Raw genomic sequence first — 15,835 nt, forward strand, 5'->3', positions numbered from 1 at the left:
CACTCCAAATTACCTTGTTCCAGAGGTTTTGAAGCTTGCCTCTGTGCTGTTTTGCTTATTGCAGGTGAGATACTTTGTCGACCATGCAACCCATTGTTCTTCAAGTGCCTCCTTATTGTGCATCTTGAAACAGCCACACAGATAGTTTTCAGAAAGTCCTGTATTTCAGATGATGTTATTTGTGCATTTTTCTTTGCAACCAGAACAATTTTCCTGGCAGTTGTAGATGACATTTTTGTTGGTCTATCTAACCGTGGTTTTGTTTTTACAGAGCCCCTGACTTTTCATTTGTTAATTACAGTTTGAACGCTGCTGACTGGCATTATCAGTTCCTTGGATATCTTTTTGTATCCCTTTCCTGTTTTATACAGTTTAACTACCTTTTCCCATAGATCCATTGACAGTTCTTTTGCTCACAATCCATAAACGTCAGTGGCTGGATGAAAGATGCAAGAGTCTGTCTGGATCCCAGAAACTCACTCAGCTTTATTGCGCACACCCTGATTACAAGCAAACAGGTCACAGGTGAGGATGTTACCTTCAGTAGCCATTCAAACCCATTTGTATCAACTTCTGTGCATATTATCATGCCAAGATCACCAGGGTATGTAAACTTTTGATCAGGGTCATTTTGATGTTTTCGGTTGTCATAATTTAAAAAGAGAAAACACAGTAGTTTGACATTAAATGGCTTCAGACCCAACCTCTAACCATGAGTGGAGAAAAAGTTTTGGTGTTATCATTCATATTTGCTGAAAAAAGGCCAAAAAGCAAAAATTCTGCTGGGGTATGTAAACTTTTGAGCCCAACTGTAGAATGCCGTAATTTAGATGGAAATTATGAGATCACATTGCCTGAAAATATAGTGACCATTTAATACAAAATGATTCCTTCTATAGATCCCTAGAACACATATTCTGTCTTACATGAAACTACAAGTGACTAAGTGTTTATTAACAGACCACACATACCATCCATCATTCAATGGAAGAGAATGATGGAACCTGGCATGGTTAATCATCTGGCCTCTCAAATCCTATCATGTTTAACAGAGCAGTTCAGAAGTACAGCTAGCCGTTGATGGAATTTTTATCACATTGGAAGACTAAGCTTTGAATGGTAAAATTCAAAAAGCTTTGAGAATGAAAAGAGTTAACCACTTAAAGAATTGCAATATTTAATTCTATGAAAGGGAGAATAAACGTTATTTGATAAGTTATACAACCATCTTCTTTGCTTTGCCGCTCTAATTGCATTATCTTTTTTTCACTCAACCTCTCGGTTCATGTCAGTGAAGAGACGTGACTTAGCTATGCCAACATATGAATTCTACAAAGCTATAATTAAATACTGCAGTCTTATCCTGTATCTAAGGATGAGATCTGTACATTTAGTGGTTTAAATCATTTATTTCTACAACGTTCCAAATTAATTGGCTGTTGGTTTAAACATAGGGACTGTCAATGACACCTTGGAGTTCGCGGCATTTGTACTTAAGGTTTGCAGTGCCGTTATGAAAATCGTTTCACATTTCAAATGGTTTGATATTAGTTTCTGTCCCCACTCGACGTCATATAAATACTTGGCTCTGGAATGCTGGGCATTTCAGTCTACATTGTTTCCTCGATTCCATAGTGGAGGATTTGCCTGAGGAAGCATCAAACAAAACCCTAACAAATTACAGTAATTACTGGAAACACTAATCTCTCCATTGTGGCTACTATTATTCATATTCATTTTGGAGAATAGTACTGAACAATGCAGATTACAACTGGCTTGGTTTTGTCAAATGCTAACTATTACTGTATATGAAATTGGAAACTTTATTTATGAAAAGTGTAAAGTACTACCCACAGTAATCTTTTAAGAGTCTAGATTCTAAATTACACTGTGTGCAGAATTATTAGGCAAGTTGCATTTTAGAGGATTATTTTTATTATTGATCAACAACTATGTTCTCAATCAACCCAAAAGACTCATAAATAACAAAGCTTAATATTTTTGGAAGTTGGAGTGTTTTTTTTTTTAGATTTGGCTATCTTAGGAGGATATCTGTTTGTGCAGGTAACTATTACTGTGCAGAATTATTAGGCAACTTAATAAAAACCAAATATATTTCCATCTCACATGTTTATTTTCACCAGGTAAACCAATATAACTGCACAAAATTTAGAAATAAACATTTCTGACATGCAAAAGCAAAACCCCCAAAAATTAGTGACCAATATAGCCACCTTTCGTTATGATGACACTCAGCAGCCTTCCATCCATAGATTCTGTCAGTTGCTTGATCTGTTTACGATCAACATTGCATGCAGCAGCCACCACAGCCTCCCAGACACTGTTCCGGGAGGTGTACTGTTTTCTGTCATGATCTCCATGGCCAGAGAACTAGCATAAGCCTCAATAGGAACAAGCTCTTGGAAGATGTAACTATACTGACCATGAACTAAACCTACCGCATCATCTAGAAGTAGCCAGGTAGCATGTCCTACTTTTTATCCCTATATGCCCAGCGCCGGCCGGAGAACTAAATAATGCTAGCAGAGGGAAATATAAGACCTGACTCACCTCTAGAGAAATGCCCAAAAAGGAGACAGAGGCCCCCCACATATATTGGCGGTGATATGAGATGAAACAACAAACGCAGCAGGAAAATAGTTTTAGCAAATTTGAGGTCCGCTTTCTAGATAGCAGAAGACAGAAAGCATACTTTCATGGTCAGTAGAAAACCCTAACAAAACACATCCAGAAATTACTTTAGGACTCTGGCATTAACTCATAATACCAGAGTGGCAATTCCTGATCAACAAGAGCTTTCCAGACACAGTAACGAAACTGCAGCTGTGAACTGGAACCAAAATACAAAAACAAAACATGGACGAATGTCCAACTTATCTAGTAGATGTCTGGGAGCAGGAACAAGCACAGAGAGGCTTCTGATAACATTGTTGACCGGCAAGCATCTAACAGAGAAGCCAGGTTATATAGCGACACCCAGATCTAATCAGAACAGGTGAACAGGGAAGATGATGTCACAAGTTCAATTCCACCAGTAGCCACCGGGGGAGCCCAGAATCCAAATTCACAACAGTACCCCCCCCTCAAGGAGGGGGCACCGAACCCTCACCAGAACCACCAGGGCGATCAGGATGGGCCCTATGAAAGGCACGAACCAGATCAGAGGCATGAACATCAGATGCAGTGACCCAAGAATTATCCTCCTGGCCGTATCCCTTCCACTTGACCAGATACTGGAGTCTCCGTCTGGAAACACGGGAGTCTAGGATTTTTTCCACAACGTACTCCAACTCACCCTCAACCAACACCGGAGCAGGAGGCTCAACGGAAGGCACAACCGGTGCCTCATACCTGCGCAATAACGACCGATGAAAAACGTTATGAATAGAAAAGGATGCAGGGAGGTCCAAACGGAAGGAAACAGGGTTAAGAATCTCCAATATTTTATACGGACCGATGAACCGAGGCTTAAACTTAGGAGATGAGACCCTCATAGGGACAAAACGAGAAGACAACCACACCAAATCTCCAACACAAAGCCGAGGACCAACACGACGGTGACGGTTGGCAAAAAGCTGAGTCTTCTCCCGGGACAACTTTAAATTGTCCATCACCTGCCCCCAGATATGATGCAATCTCTCCACCACCGCATCCACTCCAGGACAATCCGAGGATTCCATCTGACCGGAGGAAAATCGAGGGTGGAACCCCGAATTACAGAAAAACGGGGACACCAAAGTGGCAGAGCTGGCCCGATTATTGAGGGCGAACTCCGCCAATGGCAAAAAAGCAACCCAATCATCCTGGTCAGCAGACACAAAACACCTCAGATATGTCTCCAGGGTCTGATTAGTCCGCTCGGTCTGGCCATTAGTCTGAGGGTGAAAAGCAGACGAAAAAGACAAATCTATGCCCATCCTAGCACAGAATGCCCGCCAAAATCTAGACACAAATTGGGTTCCTCTGTCAGAAACGATATTCTCAGGAATACCATGCAAACGAACAACATTTTGAAAAAACAGGGGCACCAACTCGGAAGAAGAAGGCAATTTGGGCAGGGGAACCAAATGGACCATCTTAGAAAAACGGTCACACACCACCCAGATGACAGACATCTTCTGAGAAACAGGCAGATCTGAAATAAAATCCATCGAGATGTGTGTCCAAGGCCTCTTAGGAATAGGCAAGGGCAACAATAATCCACTAGCCCGAGAACAACAAGGCTTGGCCCGAGCACAAACGTCACAAGACTGCACAAAGCCTCGCACATCTCGTGACAGGGAAGGCCACCAGAAGGATCTTGCCACCAAATCCCTGGTACCAAAAATTCCAGGATGACCTGCCAATGCAGAAGACAGAAAGCATACTTTCATGGTCAGTCAATACCACCACCTGATGTCTGGCCCCCTCGAGCCAATGGCGCCACTCCTCAAACGCCCACTTCATGGCCAAAAGCTCCCGATTCCCAACATCATAATTTCGCTCAGCGGGCGAAAATTTACGGGAAAAGAAGGCACAAGGCCTCATCACGGCGCAGTCAGAATTTTTCTGCGACAACACTGCCCCAGCCCCGATCTCAGAAGCGTCGACCTCAACCTGAAAAGGAAGAGTCACATCAGGCTGACGCAACACAGGGGCAGAAGAAAAACGGCGCTTAAGCTCCTGAAAGGCCTCCACAGCATCAGGGGACCAATTAGCAACATCAGCACCCTGTCTAGTCAAATCGGTCAATGGCTTAACGACATCCGAAAAACCAGAAATAAATCGACGATAAAAGTTGGCAAAGCCCAAAAATTTCTGAAGACTTTTAAGAGAAGAGGGCTGCGTCCAATCACAAATAGCTTGAACCTTGACAGGATCCATCTCAATGGAAAAGGGAGAAAAAATATATCCCAAAAAGGAAATTCTCTGAACCCCAAAAACGCACTTAGAACCCTTGACACACAGAGAATTAGACCGCAAAACCTGAAAAACCCTCTTAACATGCCGGACATGAGAGTCCCAATCATCCGAAAAAATCAGAATATCATCCAGATACACTATCATAAATTTATCCAAAAAATCGCGGAAAATATCATGCATAAAGGACTGGAAGACTGAAGGGGCATTAGAAAGACCAAAAGGCATCACCAAATACTCAAAGTGGCCCTCGGGCGTATTAAATGCGGTTTTCCACTCATCCCACTGAGTAAGCACAGACCATTTACGGAATTTTTGGCAGTAAATTTCAGCTTCATCTTGCCCCTGCGATAGGGACATCAAAGTTTTTTCTGCCTGAAGTTCCAAATGAGGTTCCTCATACAGCAAGCCCAAGGCCAGAAAAAACGCATCCACATTGCGCAACGCAGGATCCCCTGGTGCCAATGCAAAAGCCCAATCTTGAGGGTCGCCGCGGAGCAAGGAAATCACAATCCCAACCTGCTGTGCAGGGTCTCCAGCAGAACGAGATTTCAGGGACAAAAATAACTTACAATTATTTCTAAAATTCTGAAAGCTAGATCTATTCCCTGAGAAGAATTCCGGCAAAGGAATTCTCGGCTCTGATACCGGAGCATGAACAACAAAATCTTGCAAACTTTGTACTTTCGTGGCGAGATTATTCAAACCTGCAGTTACACTCTGTAGATCCATTATAGACAGGTGAACATAGAGCCATTCAAAGATTAGAAGGAGAGAGAAAAAAAAGAAAGACTGCAGCATAGACAGACTGGCAAGTGATCCAATTAAGAGCACAGAGAAAAAAAAAAAAAAAACTCTCAGCAGACTTCTTATTTCTCTCCTTTCTCAGCCAAGGATTTTAACCCTTTAGGTGGCCGGTCAAACTGTCATGATCTCCATGGCCAGAGAACTAGCATAAGCCTCAATAGGAACAAGCTCTTGGAAGATGTAACTATACTGACCATGAACTAAACCTACCGCATCATCTAGAAGTAGCCAGGTAGCATGTCCTACTTTTTATCCCTATATGCCCAGCGCCGGCCGGAGAACTAAATAATGCTAGCAGAGGGAAATATAAGACCTGACTCACCTCTAGAGAAATGCCCAAAAAGGAGACAGAGGCCCCCCACATATATTGGCGGTGATATGAGATGAAACAACAAACGCAGCAGGAAAATAGTTTTAGCAAATTTGAGGTCCGCTTTCTAGATAGCAGAAGACAGAAAGCATACTTTCATGGTCAGTAGAAAACCCTAACAAAACACATCCAGAAATTACTTTAGGACTCTGGCATTAACTCATAATACCAGAGTGGCAATTCCTGATCAACAAGAGCTTTCCAGACACAGTAACGAAACTGCAGCTGTGAACTGGAACCAAAATACAAAAACAAAACATGGACGAATGTCCAACTTATCTAGTAGATGTCTGGGAGCAGGAACAAGCACAGAGAGGCTTCTGATAACATTGTTGACCGGCAAGCATCTAACAGAGAAGCCAGGTTATATAGCGACACCCAGATCTAATCAGAACAGGTGAACAGGGAAGATGATGTCACAAGTTCAATTCCACCAGTAGCCACCGGGGGAGCCCAGAATCCAAATTCACAACAGTTTTCCCTCCCTGTAGATCTCACATTTTATGAGGGAGCACAGGTTCTCTGTGGGGTTCAGGTAAGGTGAACAAGGGGGCCATGTCATTATTTTTTCTTCTTTGAGATCTTTACTAGCCAGCCACGCTGTGGAGTAGTTGAAGGCATGTGATGAAGCATTGTCCTGCATGAAAATCATGTTTTTCTTGAACGATACCGATTTCTTCCTGTACCACTGCATGAAGAAGTTGTCTTCCAGAAAATGGCAGTAGGTTTGGGAGTTGAGCTTCACTCCATCCTCAACCCAAAAAGGTCCCACAAGTTCATCTTTGATGATACCAGCCCATACCAGTACCCCACCTCCACCTTGCTGGCATCTGAGTCAGAGTGGAGCTCTCTGCCCTTTACTGATCCAGCCTTAGGCCCATCCATCTGGCCCATCAAGAGTCACTTTCATTTCATCAGTCCATAAAACCATTGAAAAGTCAGTCTTAAGATATTTCTTGGCCCAGTCTTGACGTTTTATCTTATGTTTCTTGTTCAAAGGTGGTCGTTTTTCAGCCTTCCTTACCTTGGCTATGTCCCTGAGTATCACACACCTTGTGTTTTTTGTTATTCCAGTAACGTTGCAGCTCTGAAATATGGCAAAACTGGTGGCAAATGTCCTCTTGGCAGCTTCACGCTTGATATTCCTCAATTCATGGGCAGTTATTTTGTACCTTTTTTGCCCAACACGCTTCTTGCGACCCTGTTGGCTATTTGCCATAAAACGCTTGATTGTTCGGTGATCACGCTTCAAAAGTTTGACAATTTCAAGATTGCTGCATCCCTTTGTGAGACCTCTCACAATTTTGGACTTTTCAGAGCCCGTCAAATCTCTCTTCTGACCCATTTTGCCAAAGGAAAGGAAGTTGCCTAATAATTAAGCACACCTTAGGGTTTTGATGTCATTATACAACACCCCTCCTGATTACAGATATGCACATCACCTGATTTACTTAATTGGTAGATGGCTCTCAAGCCTGAACAGCCTGGAGTAGGACAACATGTATAAAAAGTATCATGTGATCAGAAATACAACTTGCCTAATAATTATGCACGCAGTGTATTGTCCATCCCTCATATACACCACTCCATTCAAAAAGACTGCTCCAGAGTTCTATTCTCATGATCGTTGTTAGTCATTGCTGTGAGACTCCAATGTTTAACAAGTTATTATCACTTATCATGGAAATGATCATTTGCATTCCTGATACAACACTTTAAGTGTATGATCGCTTCTTTTGTGAAGCCATGATACTTTGTGTCATTGCATATAGCAGTTTTCACAATTTGTATTTTGCTTGGGTGGCAATATTAGGTTTAGATGGATTGAAGTCCAACTTGTCACATCTTTGCTGCTCACAATGATAGCAGGAGTGAATAGTTTACCTTTTTCAAAAGTCATTTGACATAAGTTCCACTGATAAAAATATCTGTCTACAACTTGCAGATTTGGAAACATTTTTAAACCATATTTTCAGTTCTAAGTATGAGTGAAATGAGTAGAGATTCCCACAATTGCACAACATTGCATATTATTATTGAGGTTATTACAAGATGGCTGAGGAATGTTTTGCAAAGACAAATCCATTGGGCATAGATACATTCCTGGTAGGTCCCTTTGCAATTGTCAACCAATATCCCAGATGTTCTTGATGGAAAACAAGTCAGGAGACACTGCAGGCCACGGTAGCATGTTTAGGCTATGCAAGCTACTTACAGTTGCATGACCATCTTGCAGCCTAGCTTTATCATTTTGAACAATGACTCTTTGGACTCTTTCACGTTCCCTCGTGAAGGCCTCTTCATGTCGTTGCCCATGTTTTCTCCTTAGCAATCTCCAGCTATCTTTGCATCCGAGACAAAAGCGGGACTCATTGCTGAAGAGAATAGACTTACATTCAAGCCTACTTTGCCATCTTGCTCTGCACAATGAAAGCCTTTGATAGTGTTGGTATGAGGTTAATTTAATGCTGTAGCTGGATGCCTAACTCGGAGACCAATGACATGCAAACGCCTACTGATGGTTTAGTTAGACGCTATTTAATATTTGCGGCTTGTTATGTCACATCTAATTTAACTTACAGTACAGAATGTTTCACTGTGCACCATTCTTTGAGTCTGACAGTAACATGTAGACAACAAAATGAAGAGGCCTTCACAAGGGATTGATAAAATGGTCCTATTCTCGGGACTATGGTGTTGCTGGACATAATGTATGTTATCCGGACCCATCTTAACTTTATTCCAGGTACACTAACAGCTCACTGTTAAATTGATATGGTCAGAAAACCAGTGGAACAGCCATTTATTCAAAGGGTATCAGAAGCTGTTCCTCAACACAACACCACCATGCTGCATGTTGCTCAAGGTACTGTAAGCAGCCTGCATGGTCTAAACGTGCTACCATGCCATGCAGCATCTCTGAACATGTCTCCCTTCAAGCACATCTAGGATGTCATTGGCAAGCAGTGGATTTGGATAATTTGTGTACCCAAGTGCATTCAGCATGACAAAACATTCATTAGACAACCTCATTGATAGCAGTCAAAGCTTGCAAATGCGTGTATTTCTGTGTGTGGTGCTCAAACGTGATAATGAATAACGAGATATATTGAAAATTTTAATTCCATTTTTCCATCATTTAAAAATAATTATTGATCCCATGATTTTCCTAATAGATCACTTTTCATTCTTGATGTGCATTTTGAATGTTGAGTTGTCTGTTTGTCATGAACTTTTTCAATAGTTTTTCATGACGTGTGTTAAGTGTATGCCATTATAGCACTTTGGTGATGGATGCCTATGACCACTGTTCCCTCTTAACCATGTAACTATGTGCTCTTGAATTTATAGAGCTAAAAGTATAGTCGACTGGTGGACAACCCTCATTAGCAACTCTATGGTCCGGGACATGTGTCATCCCAATGCTCTCAGCACTGTCCCTCATTAGTCACCTTATATAATGTAATATAACTGCTGCAGTCTTCAATAGTAGTGGAAGAAACACTGCTCCTACACTCTGACAGAATATTAAAGGCTGCAGTCAATCAGTGGCCACTCTGGTTAACCTCATTATTTAGGTGTTTTACCTCTTTTCTTTCCAGGTCACCTAGCATAGAGGAAACATTTTCTGTGACCAATGCCTGTGTGGCATCCATCACCCATGGGCTATAATGGCATCTATTTAACCTCTTCACTACATCCGCTGAACTTATATGGCATTGTGGGAGATGCGTTCCCATAAACTGCTGTACATGTATGCAAGTATAGCTTGTTGATCGCTCAGGCTCACTCCAAGTGCTGGAGGCGATCAAAAGCAAGTGTTAGCGCTATATGAAAGCTAACACACTAGGGCAATGTTCACAATCAGTACTAGTGCTGATATCGGATGTTTAAACCCTCTTATGCTGCTGTCAATAGTGATAGCCACATGATTTTTCTTCATACCGCTAAAGAAAAAGTGGAATAAAGCGCAATTAAAATATAGAATATAAATAAAAATGTGCTGAAAAACTCGGCTTATACACGAGTATATACGGTAACTGTATTTTCCTTTTTGCCTTAGAAAATTTATTAAGAAGTGTAGTTTGTAAAATGAGGTCACTTTTTCAGGGATTCTGCTGTTCTGTCATCTCAGGGGCTCTGCCAATGTCACATGGCACCTTCAAACCATTCCACAAAATGTGCACTGCAATATGGCACTCCTTCCTTTCTGAGCTTTGCACTGTGCCTCAAAAGTAGTTGTCAACCACATATGAGGTATTGTCGAGTTCGGAAGAAATTGGGTAACATATTTTGAGGTCCATTTTTTCCTATTATCCCTTTTGAAAATCGAAAACTTGGCTCCAAAGTAAAATTTTTTTGGAAAAAAATGGTAATTTTCCATTGACACAGCCCAATGTTATACAAGTCTGTAAATCGCCTGAGGGTTAAACATACTCAGTACACAACTAGATAATTTCTCCAAGAGGTATAGTTTGCAAAATGGGGTCATTTTGGTAGTTTCTGATGTTTTGGCATGTAAGGAGCTCTTCAAATGTGACATTGCCTCTGCAATCTGTTACAGCCAAAATTGTGCTCTAATTGTCAGTTGGTGCTCCTTTCCTTCTGAGCCATGCCGAGCGCCCAAACAGTAGTTTTCCACCACATATGGAACATCTGTATATTCAGTAGAAATTGCACAACAAATTTTACACTTCATATTCTCCTGTTGCTCTTGTGAAAATGAAAAATTGGGGGGAAAAGCAACATGTTTGTGGGATACGTGTATGTTTTAATTTTCACAGCTCAACATAATAAAATTCTGAGAAGCACATGTGGGTTAAAGGTGCTCCCCACACTTGTGAGGGGTTTCTACTGTTTAAGTACATGGCAAACACCACATGGAATCTGCTGTCTATTCCAGTCAATTCTGCTCTCCAAAGTCAAATTGCACTTCTTCCCTTCAACCTTTTCATGATCTCAGACAGTAGTTTTCCTCCACATATATCAGCATACTCAGGAGAAATTTCACAACACATTGTATGGTTCAATTTATCCTGTTACTTGTAAAAATTCTACATTTTGGAAGAAATGAACATTTTTGTTAGAAAAATTAAAATATTCATTTTTTTTCATTCCACATTGCTTTGATTCCTATAAAGCATTTAAAGGGTTAATAAACTTCTTGAATGTGATTTTTAGCACTTTGAAGGGTGCCTTTTCTAAAATGGTGTCACTTTGGGGTATTTTGAATCATATAGGCCCCTCAAAGTCACTTCAAATGTGATGTGGTCCCTAAAAGCAACCGTTTTGTACATTTTGTTGGAAAAATGAGAAATTGCTTATACACGTTTAACCTTTCTGTCTTCTCAACAAAAAAAAATATGTTTAAAAAATGATGCTGATGTAAAGAAAGTATACCTATGGGAAATGTAATTTGCAAATTAGTTTGTACAATATGACTAACTGGTTTAAAGACATAAAAATTGAAAGCTTGAAAATTGCCAATTTGACACTGGTCATAATTGTAAAATTTTGACTGGTCAGGAAAGTGAAAACAGGCTCCAGAGCAAAAGAGTTAATGTATATATTGTGAAAAGCTACTCAAAGAGTGATGTATTTGTTAAATTGGCACTGTTAAAGTTTACGGATGATGGATGACACAGTTTGGGTCCATATACACCGACCGAAAGGCAGCATAATATGACCACCAATTCGTAATCTTTTCCCAATCAGTGGTCATTTAGTAGTCTGTTTTCACAGGCAGACCAAAGTAAACCTAATTTGTAATAGATCACTCAATGCACATAGGATGCCATGGTTCCCTCTGCAGTGCAAATCCTATTTACAGAGTTTAATGTGCTGGCGAGAACAATGATCTTGTAAGGCTTAAAAAAAGATTACCGTATATCACCTGATCAGTGAGCATTTTGCATGTTGATGCAATGATCAGCAGTCTGTTTATACTGCAAGGTAATCATGACGCAAACAGTTTTACAAATTGCGGTTTACAATTTCTTTTAGTATAAATGCAGCTTTAGGCACCTGTTATGGTCTTTATTCAATGTATGGGAGCTGTTTCTATCATATATGCACAGTGTTAACAAAATACTAGATATAAACGAGATTTAACCTTCTAATAGCACAAATATTCAGTGGAAAAAAATAAGTATTTGATGCACTGCTGATTTTGCAAGTTTCCCATCTAAAAAGATTGGAGAGGTCTGTAATTTTTATCATAGATACACTTCAACTGTGAGAGGCAGAAACTAAATAAGAACCCAGAAAATCACATTGTATGATTTGTACATAATTAATTTGCATTTTATTGCATGAAATAAGTATTTGATACAATAGAAAAACAGAACTTAATATTTGATACATAAACCTTTGTTTGCAATTATAGAGGTCAGATGTTTCATCTAGTTTTTGACCAAGTTTGCACACACTGCAGCAGGGATTTTGGCCCACTCCTCCATACAGATCTTCTCCAGATCTTTCATGTTTTGAGGCTGTCGCTGGGTAATATTGAGTTTCAGCTTCCTCTAAAGATTTTCTATTGAGTTCAGGTTTGGAGACTGGCTAGGCCACTCCAGGACCTTGAAATGCTTCTTATGGAGCCACTACTTAGTTGTATGCTTCTGGTCATTGTCATGCTGGAAGACCAAGCCATGAGCCATCTTCAATTGTTTTACTGAGGAAAGGAAGTTATTGGCCTAAATCTCGAGATACATGACTCCATCCATCGTTCCTTCAATACGGTGCAGACATCCTGTCCCCTTTGCAGAAAAGTACCGCCAAAATATGATGTTTCCCCACCATTCTTCAAAGTTGGGAGAGTGTACATGGGGTTGTACTCATCCTTATTTTTCCTCCAAACATGGCGAGTGAAGTAGATAGTAGATACCAAAAAGTTCTATTTTGGTCTCATCTGACTATATGACCTTCTCTCATGCCTCCTATGTATCATTCAGATGGTCATTGGTGAACTTAAAATGGGCCTGGACATGTGCTGGTGGCAGCAAGTGGACCTTGCATGCCCAGCAGGATATTAATCCATGACAACAAAGTGTGTTACTAACTGTAATGTTTGAGACTGTGGTAAATGTGGTCCCAGCTCTCTTCAGGTCAATGACCAGGTCATCCTGTGTAGTTTTTTGCTGATTCCTGACGTTTCTCAGAATCATCCTTACCCTCTGGGGTGAGATCTTACATGGAGCTCCAGACTGAGGAAGATTGCTTGTCATCTTGTGTTTCTCCTATTTTTTAATAATTGTGTCCACAGTTGTTGCGTTCTCACCAAGCTGCTTGCATATTGTCCTGTAGCCCATCACAGCCTTTGTCCCTGGTGTCCTTAGACAGCTCTTTGGTCTCTGCCATGGAGGAGAGGTCGTAGTGTGATTGATTGAGGGTGTGGACAGGTGTCATTTATAAAAGGAGAAAATTCAAACAGGTACAGGTGCAATTAATACAAATAATGAGTGCAAAGTAGGAGGGTTTCTTCAAGAAAAACTAACTTATTTCATGCAATAAAATGCATTTTAACTATTTAAAAATCATACAATGTGATTTTCTGGTTTTTATTTTTAGATTCTGTCTCTCACAGTGGAAATGTACCACCAATAAAAATTTACAGACCTCTCCATTTTTTTGTAGATGGGAAAACTTGCAAATTTTTTTCAGTTTATCAAACACTTATTTTCTCCACTGTATACATTTTGGGTTTCTTAAAATACTGTAAAAAAAAAAAGCCTGCAGATCCTGGCATCTATCAAAGCAGGATGTACGTACATTGAAATAAAAGGTTTCTAAGGGTACCGTCACACAGTGCCATTTTCATCGCTACGACGGCACGATTCGTGACGTTCTAGCGATATCATTACGATATCGTAGTGTCTGACACGCTACTGCGATCCGGAACCCCGCTGAGAATCGTACGTCGTAGCAGATCGTTTGAAACTTTCTTTCGTCGTCTAGTGTCCCGCTGTGGCCGCATGATTGCATCGTGTGACACAGGTTGTATACGATGTGCGCACAGTAACCAACGGCTTCTACATCGCAAATACGTCATGAAATTATCGCTCCAGCGCCATGTATTGCAACGTGTGACCGCAGTCTACGACGCTGGAGCGATAATCATACGACGCTGCAACGTCACGAATCGTGCCGTCGTAGCGATGAAAATGGCACTGTGTGACGGTGCCCTAAGTCTTATATACTGATTTAATCTTGTTTGTATTTCCTCTCAGTATTTTAGAACGTTATGTCCAGGATCAGATCCCAGGAGCAGCCGTTGTAGTGGAATCGATTGGAGCCAGAAGATATGGAGATGGTTTTTCAGAAGAGGACTACACTCAGTGCGACTTGATGGTTTACGCTGTCGATCCTCAAACAAACCGAGCTATCTCCCGTAATGAACTTTTTAAGTAAGTATACTATGAAGTTCTACTAAAATTTAAAATTATAAAATTGCAACTTATACCAAAATGAAATATTTAATAGCTACAATTTTTTTAGATATTTTCCCGTAAGACATAAAAAATAACACAGACAGAGAATAGATAGCGAAAAATAAAGTACATGGATGAAGCGGTACCTTTGTGACTTTTTACAGCAGAGTACGATATCTTCCTAGACTTAAAGTTCTTGTCACTTTGCCCTTAGAGAGAAAAGTATCGTTCCGCAATATGTTATTGATGAAAAATTGAGTCATGGTTTTTCCTTTTAGTGAAAGCAAATGCAACTTGTCATGTGATAAGAGGAGGTGAGAGTTCACCTGAGGCTCCTGCCGCGACGGGAACAGCAAGTCATTTGTTATGGAACATTCTAGGTTATTTTAAACAAACCTTTGGAACAATAGGGCACGTCTGAAAATACTAGCCATTATTCATGTGACTATTATCATGTCATAAATCTGATTGGAAAAAATGAAACACCAACTGATGCTAATTAATTGGGCTTACTAACATAACTTAAAAAAATGAAAAAAGAGAAAACTTTTGTGACATGCCTCCAAGTTAAGTATATTGCAATTAAAAACAAAAGGTTAGTAGGGGAAACTCATTGTCAAAATTGCTCATCGCTAACTCTGTGTTGACCTTTGTGAATAACACATATGAATTAAATAATTTTGACTCATGTACTTATAAAATATATCCTATTTAGTAATTTGGCAGCACTAATGATGACAACTTTGTCATACAGATGAGAATTGGGATCACATGCTGCCTTATTGTTTATAGGAGAAAAAAAGTTTTGTGAGCAGTTCACTAGAAAAACAAGAGACTGTGTAAAAAAACAGTTTTGTGTTGTTTTTTTTTAATTTAATTTGCTTAATTTGGATAATTAGCTTTCATCTCTGGCTTCTGTCTTTGTCTCACTGATCCAGACTATAAAAAGATTTAAAACCTCAGTAATCAGATTTATGTTTGTAGAAGAGTTGGTTCTTTTTTTATATTTTTTTCTACTAACTTTTGTGAGAACAGCCATAGTGGAGGGACGGTAGCACTACTGGCCAACCACTATGAATGGGGCTGTAACAGGCCTTTATTATGGTAAAAGGAGCAGAATTGTAGTTCCTTGTACACCTGGTGACCAGGAATTCAATTCCTTTGTTTTCGATACCATTAGTAGTCCCAGATGCCAGACCCAAACTATAGTAGTGACATGGTATGTACTACATATGTTGTCAGGTTGCAAATTTATAGCAACCAATTTATCTCATAAATCTCAGACCATAACTATAACTACTGCATTTTC

General features: G+C 40.2%; 1 protein-coding gene across 2 annotated transcripts in view; it reads left to right on the forward strand.

Moving 5' to 3' along the window:
- The window catches only part of PCDH15 (protocadherin related 15), a 2,374,726-nt gene that overhangs the window by 2,238,093 nt on the left and 120,798 nt on the right, over nt 1-15,835 (forward strand). For both annotated transcript variants that reach the window (XM_077258870.1, XM_077258871.1), the window contains one exon: nt 14,326-14,502. In XM_077258870.1, the coding sequence (XP_077114985.1) occupies nt 14,326-14,502 (177 nt within the window). The remainder of the gene's footprint in view (nt 1-14,325; nt 14,503-15,835) is intronic.

This window comes from Ranitomeya variabilis, chromosome 4, assembly GCF_051348905.1.
Source record: "Ranitomeya variabilis isolate aRanVar5 chromosome 4, aRanVar5.hap1, whole genome shotgun sequence".
NCBI lineage: Eukaryota > Metazoa > Chordata > Amphibia > Anura > Dendrobatidae > Ranitomeya > Ranitomeya variabilis.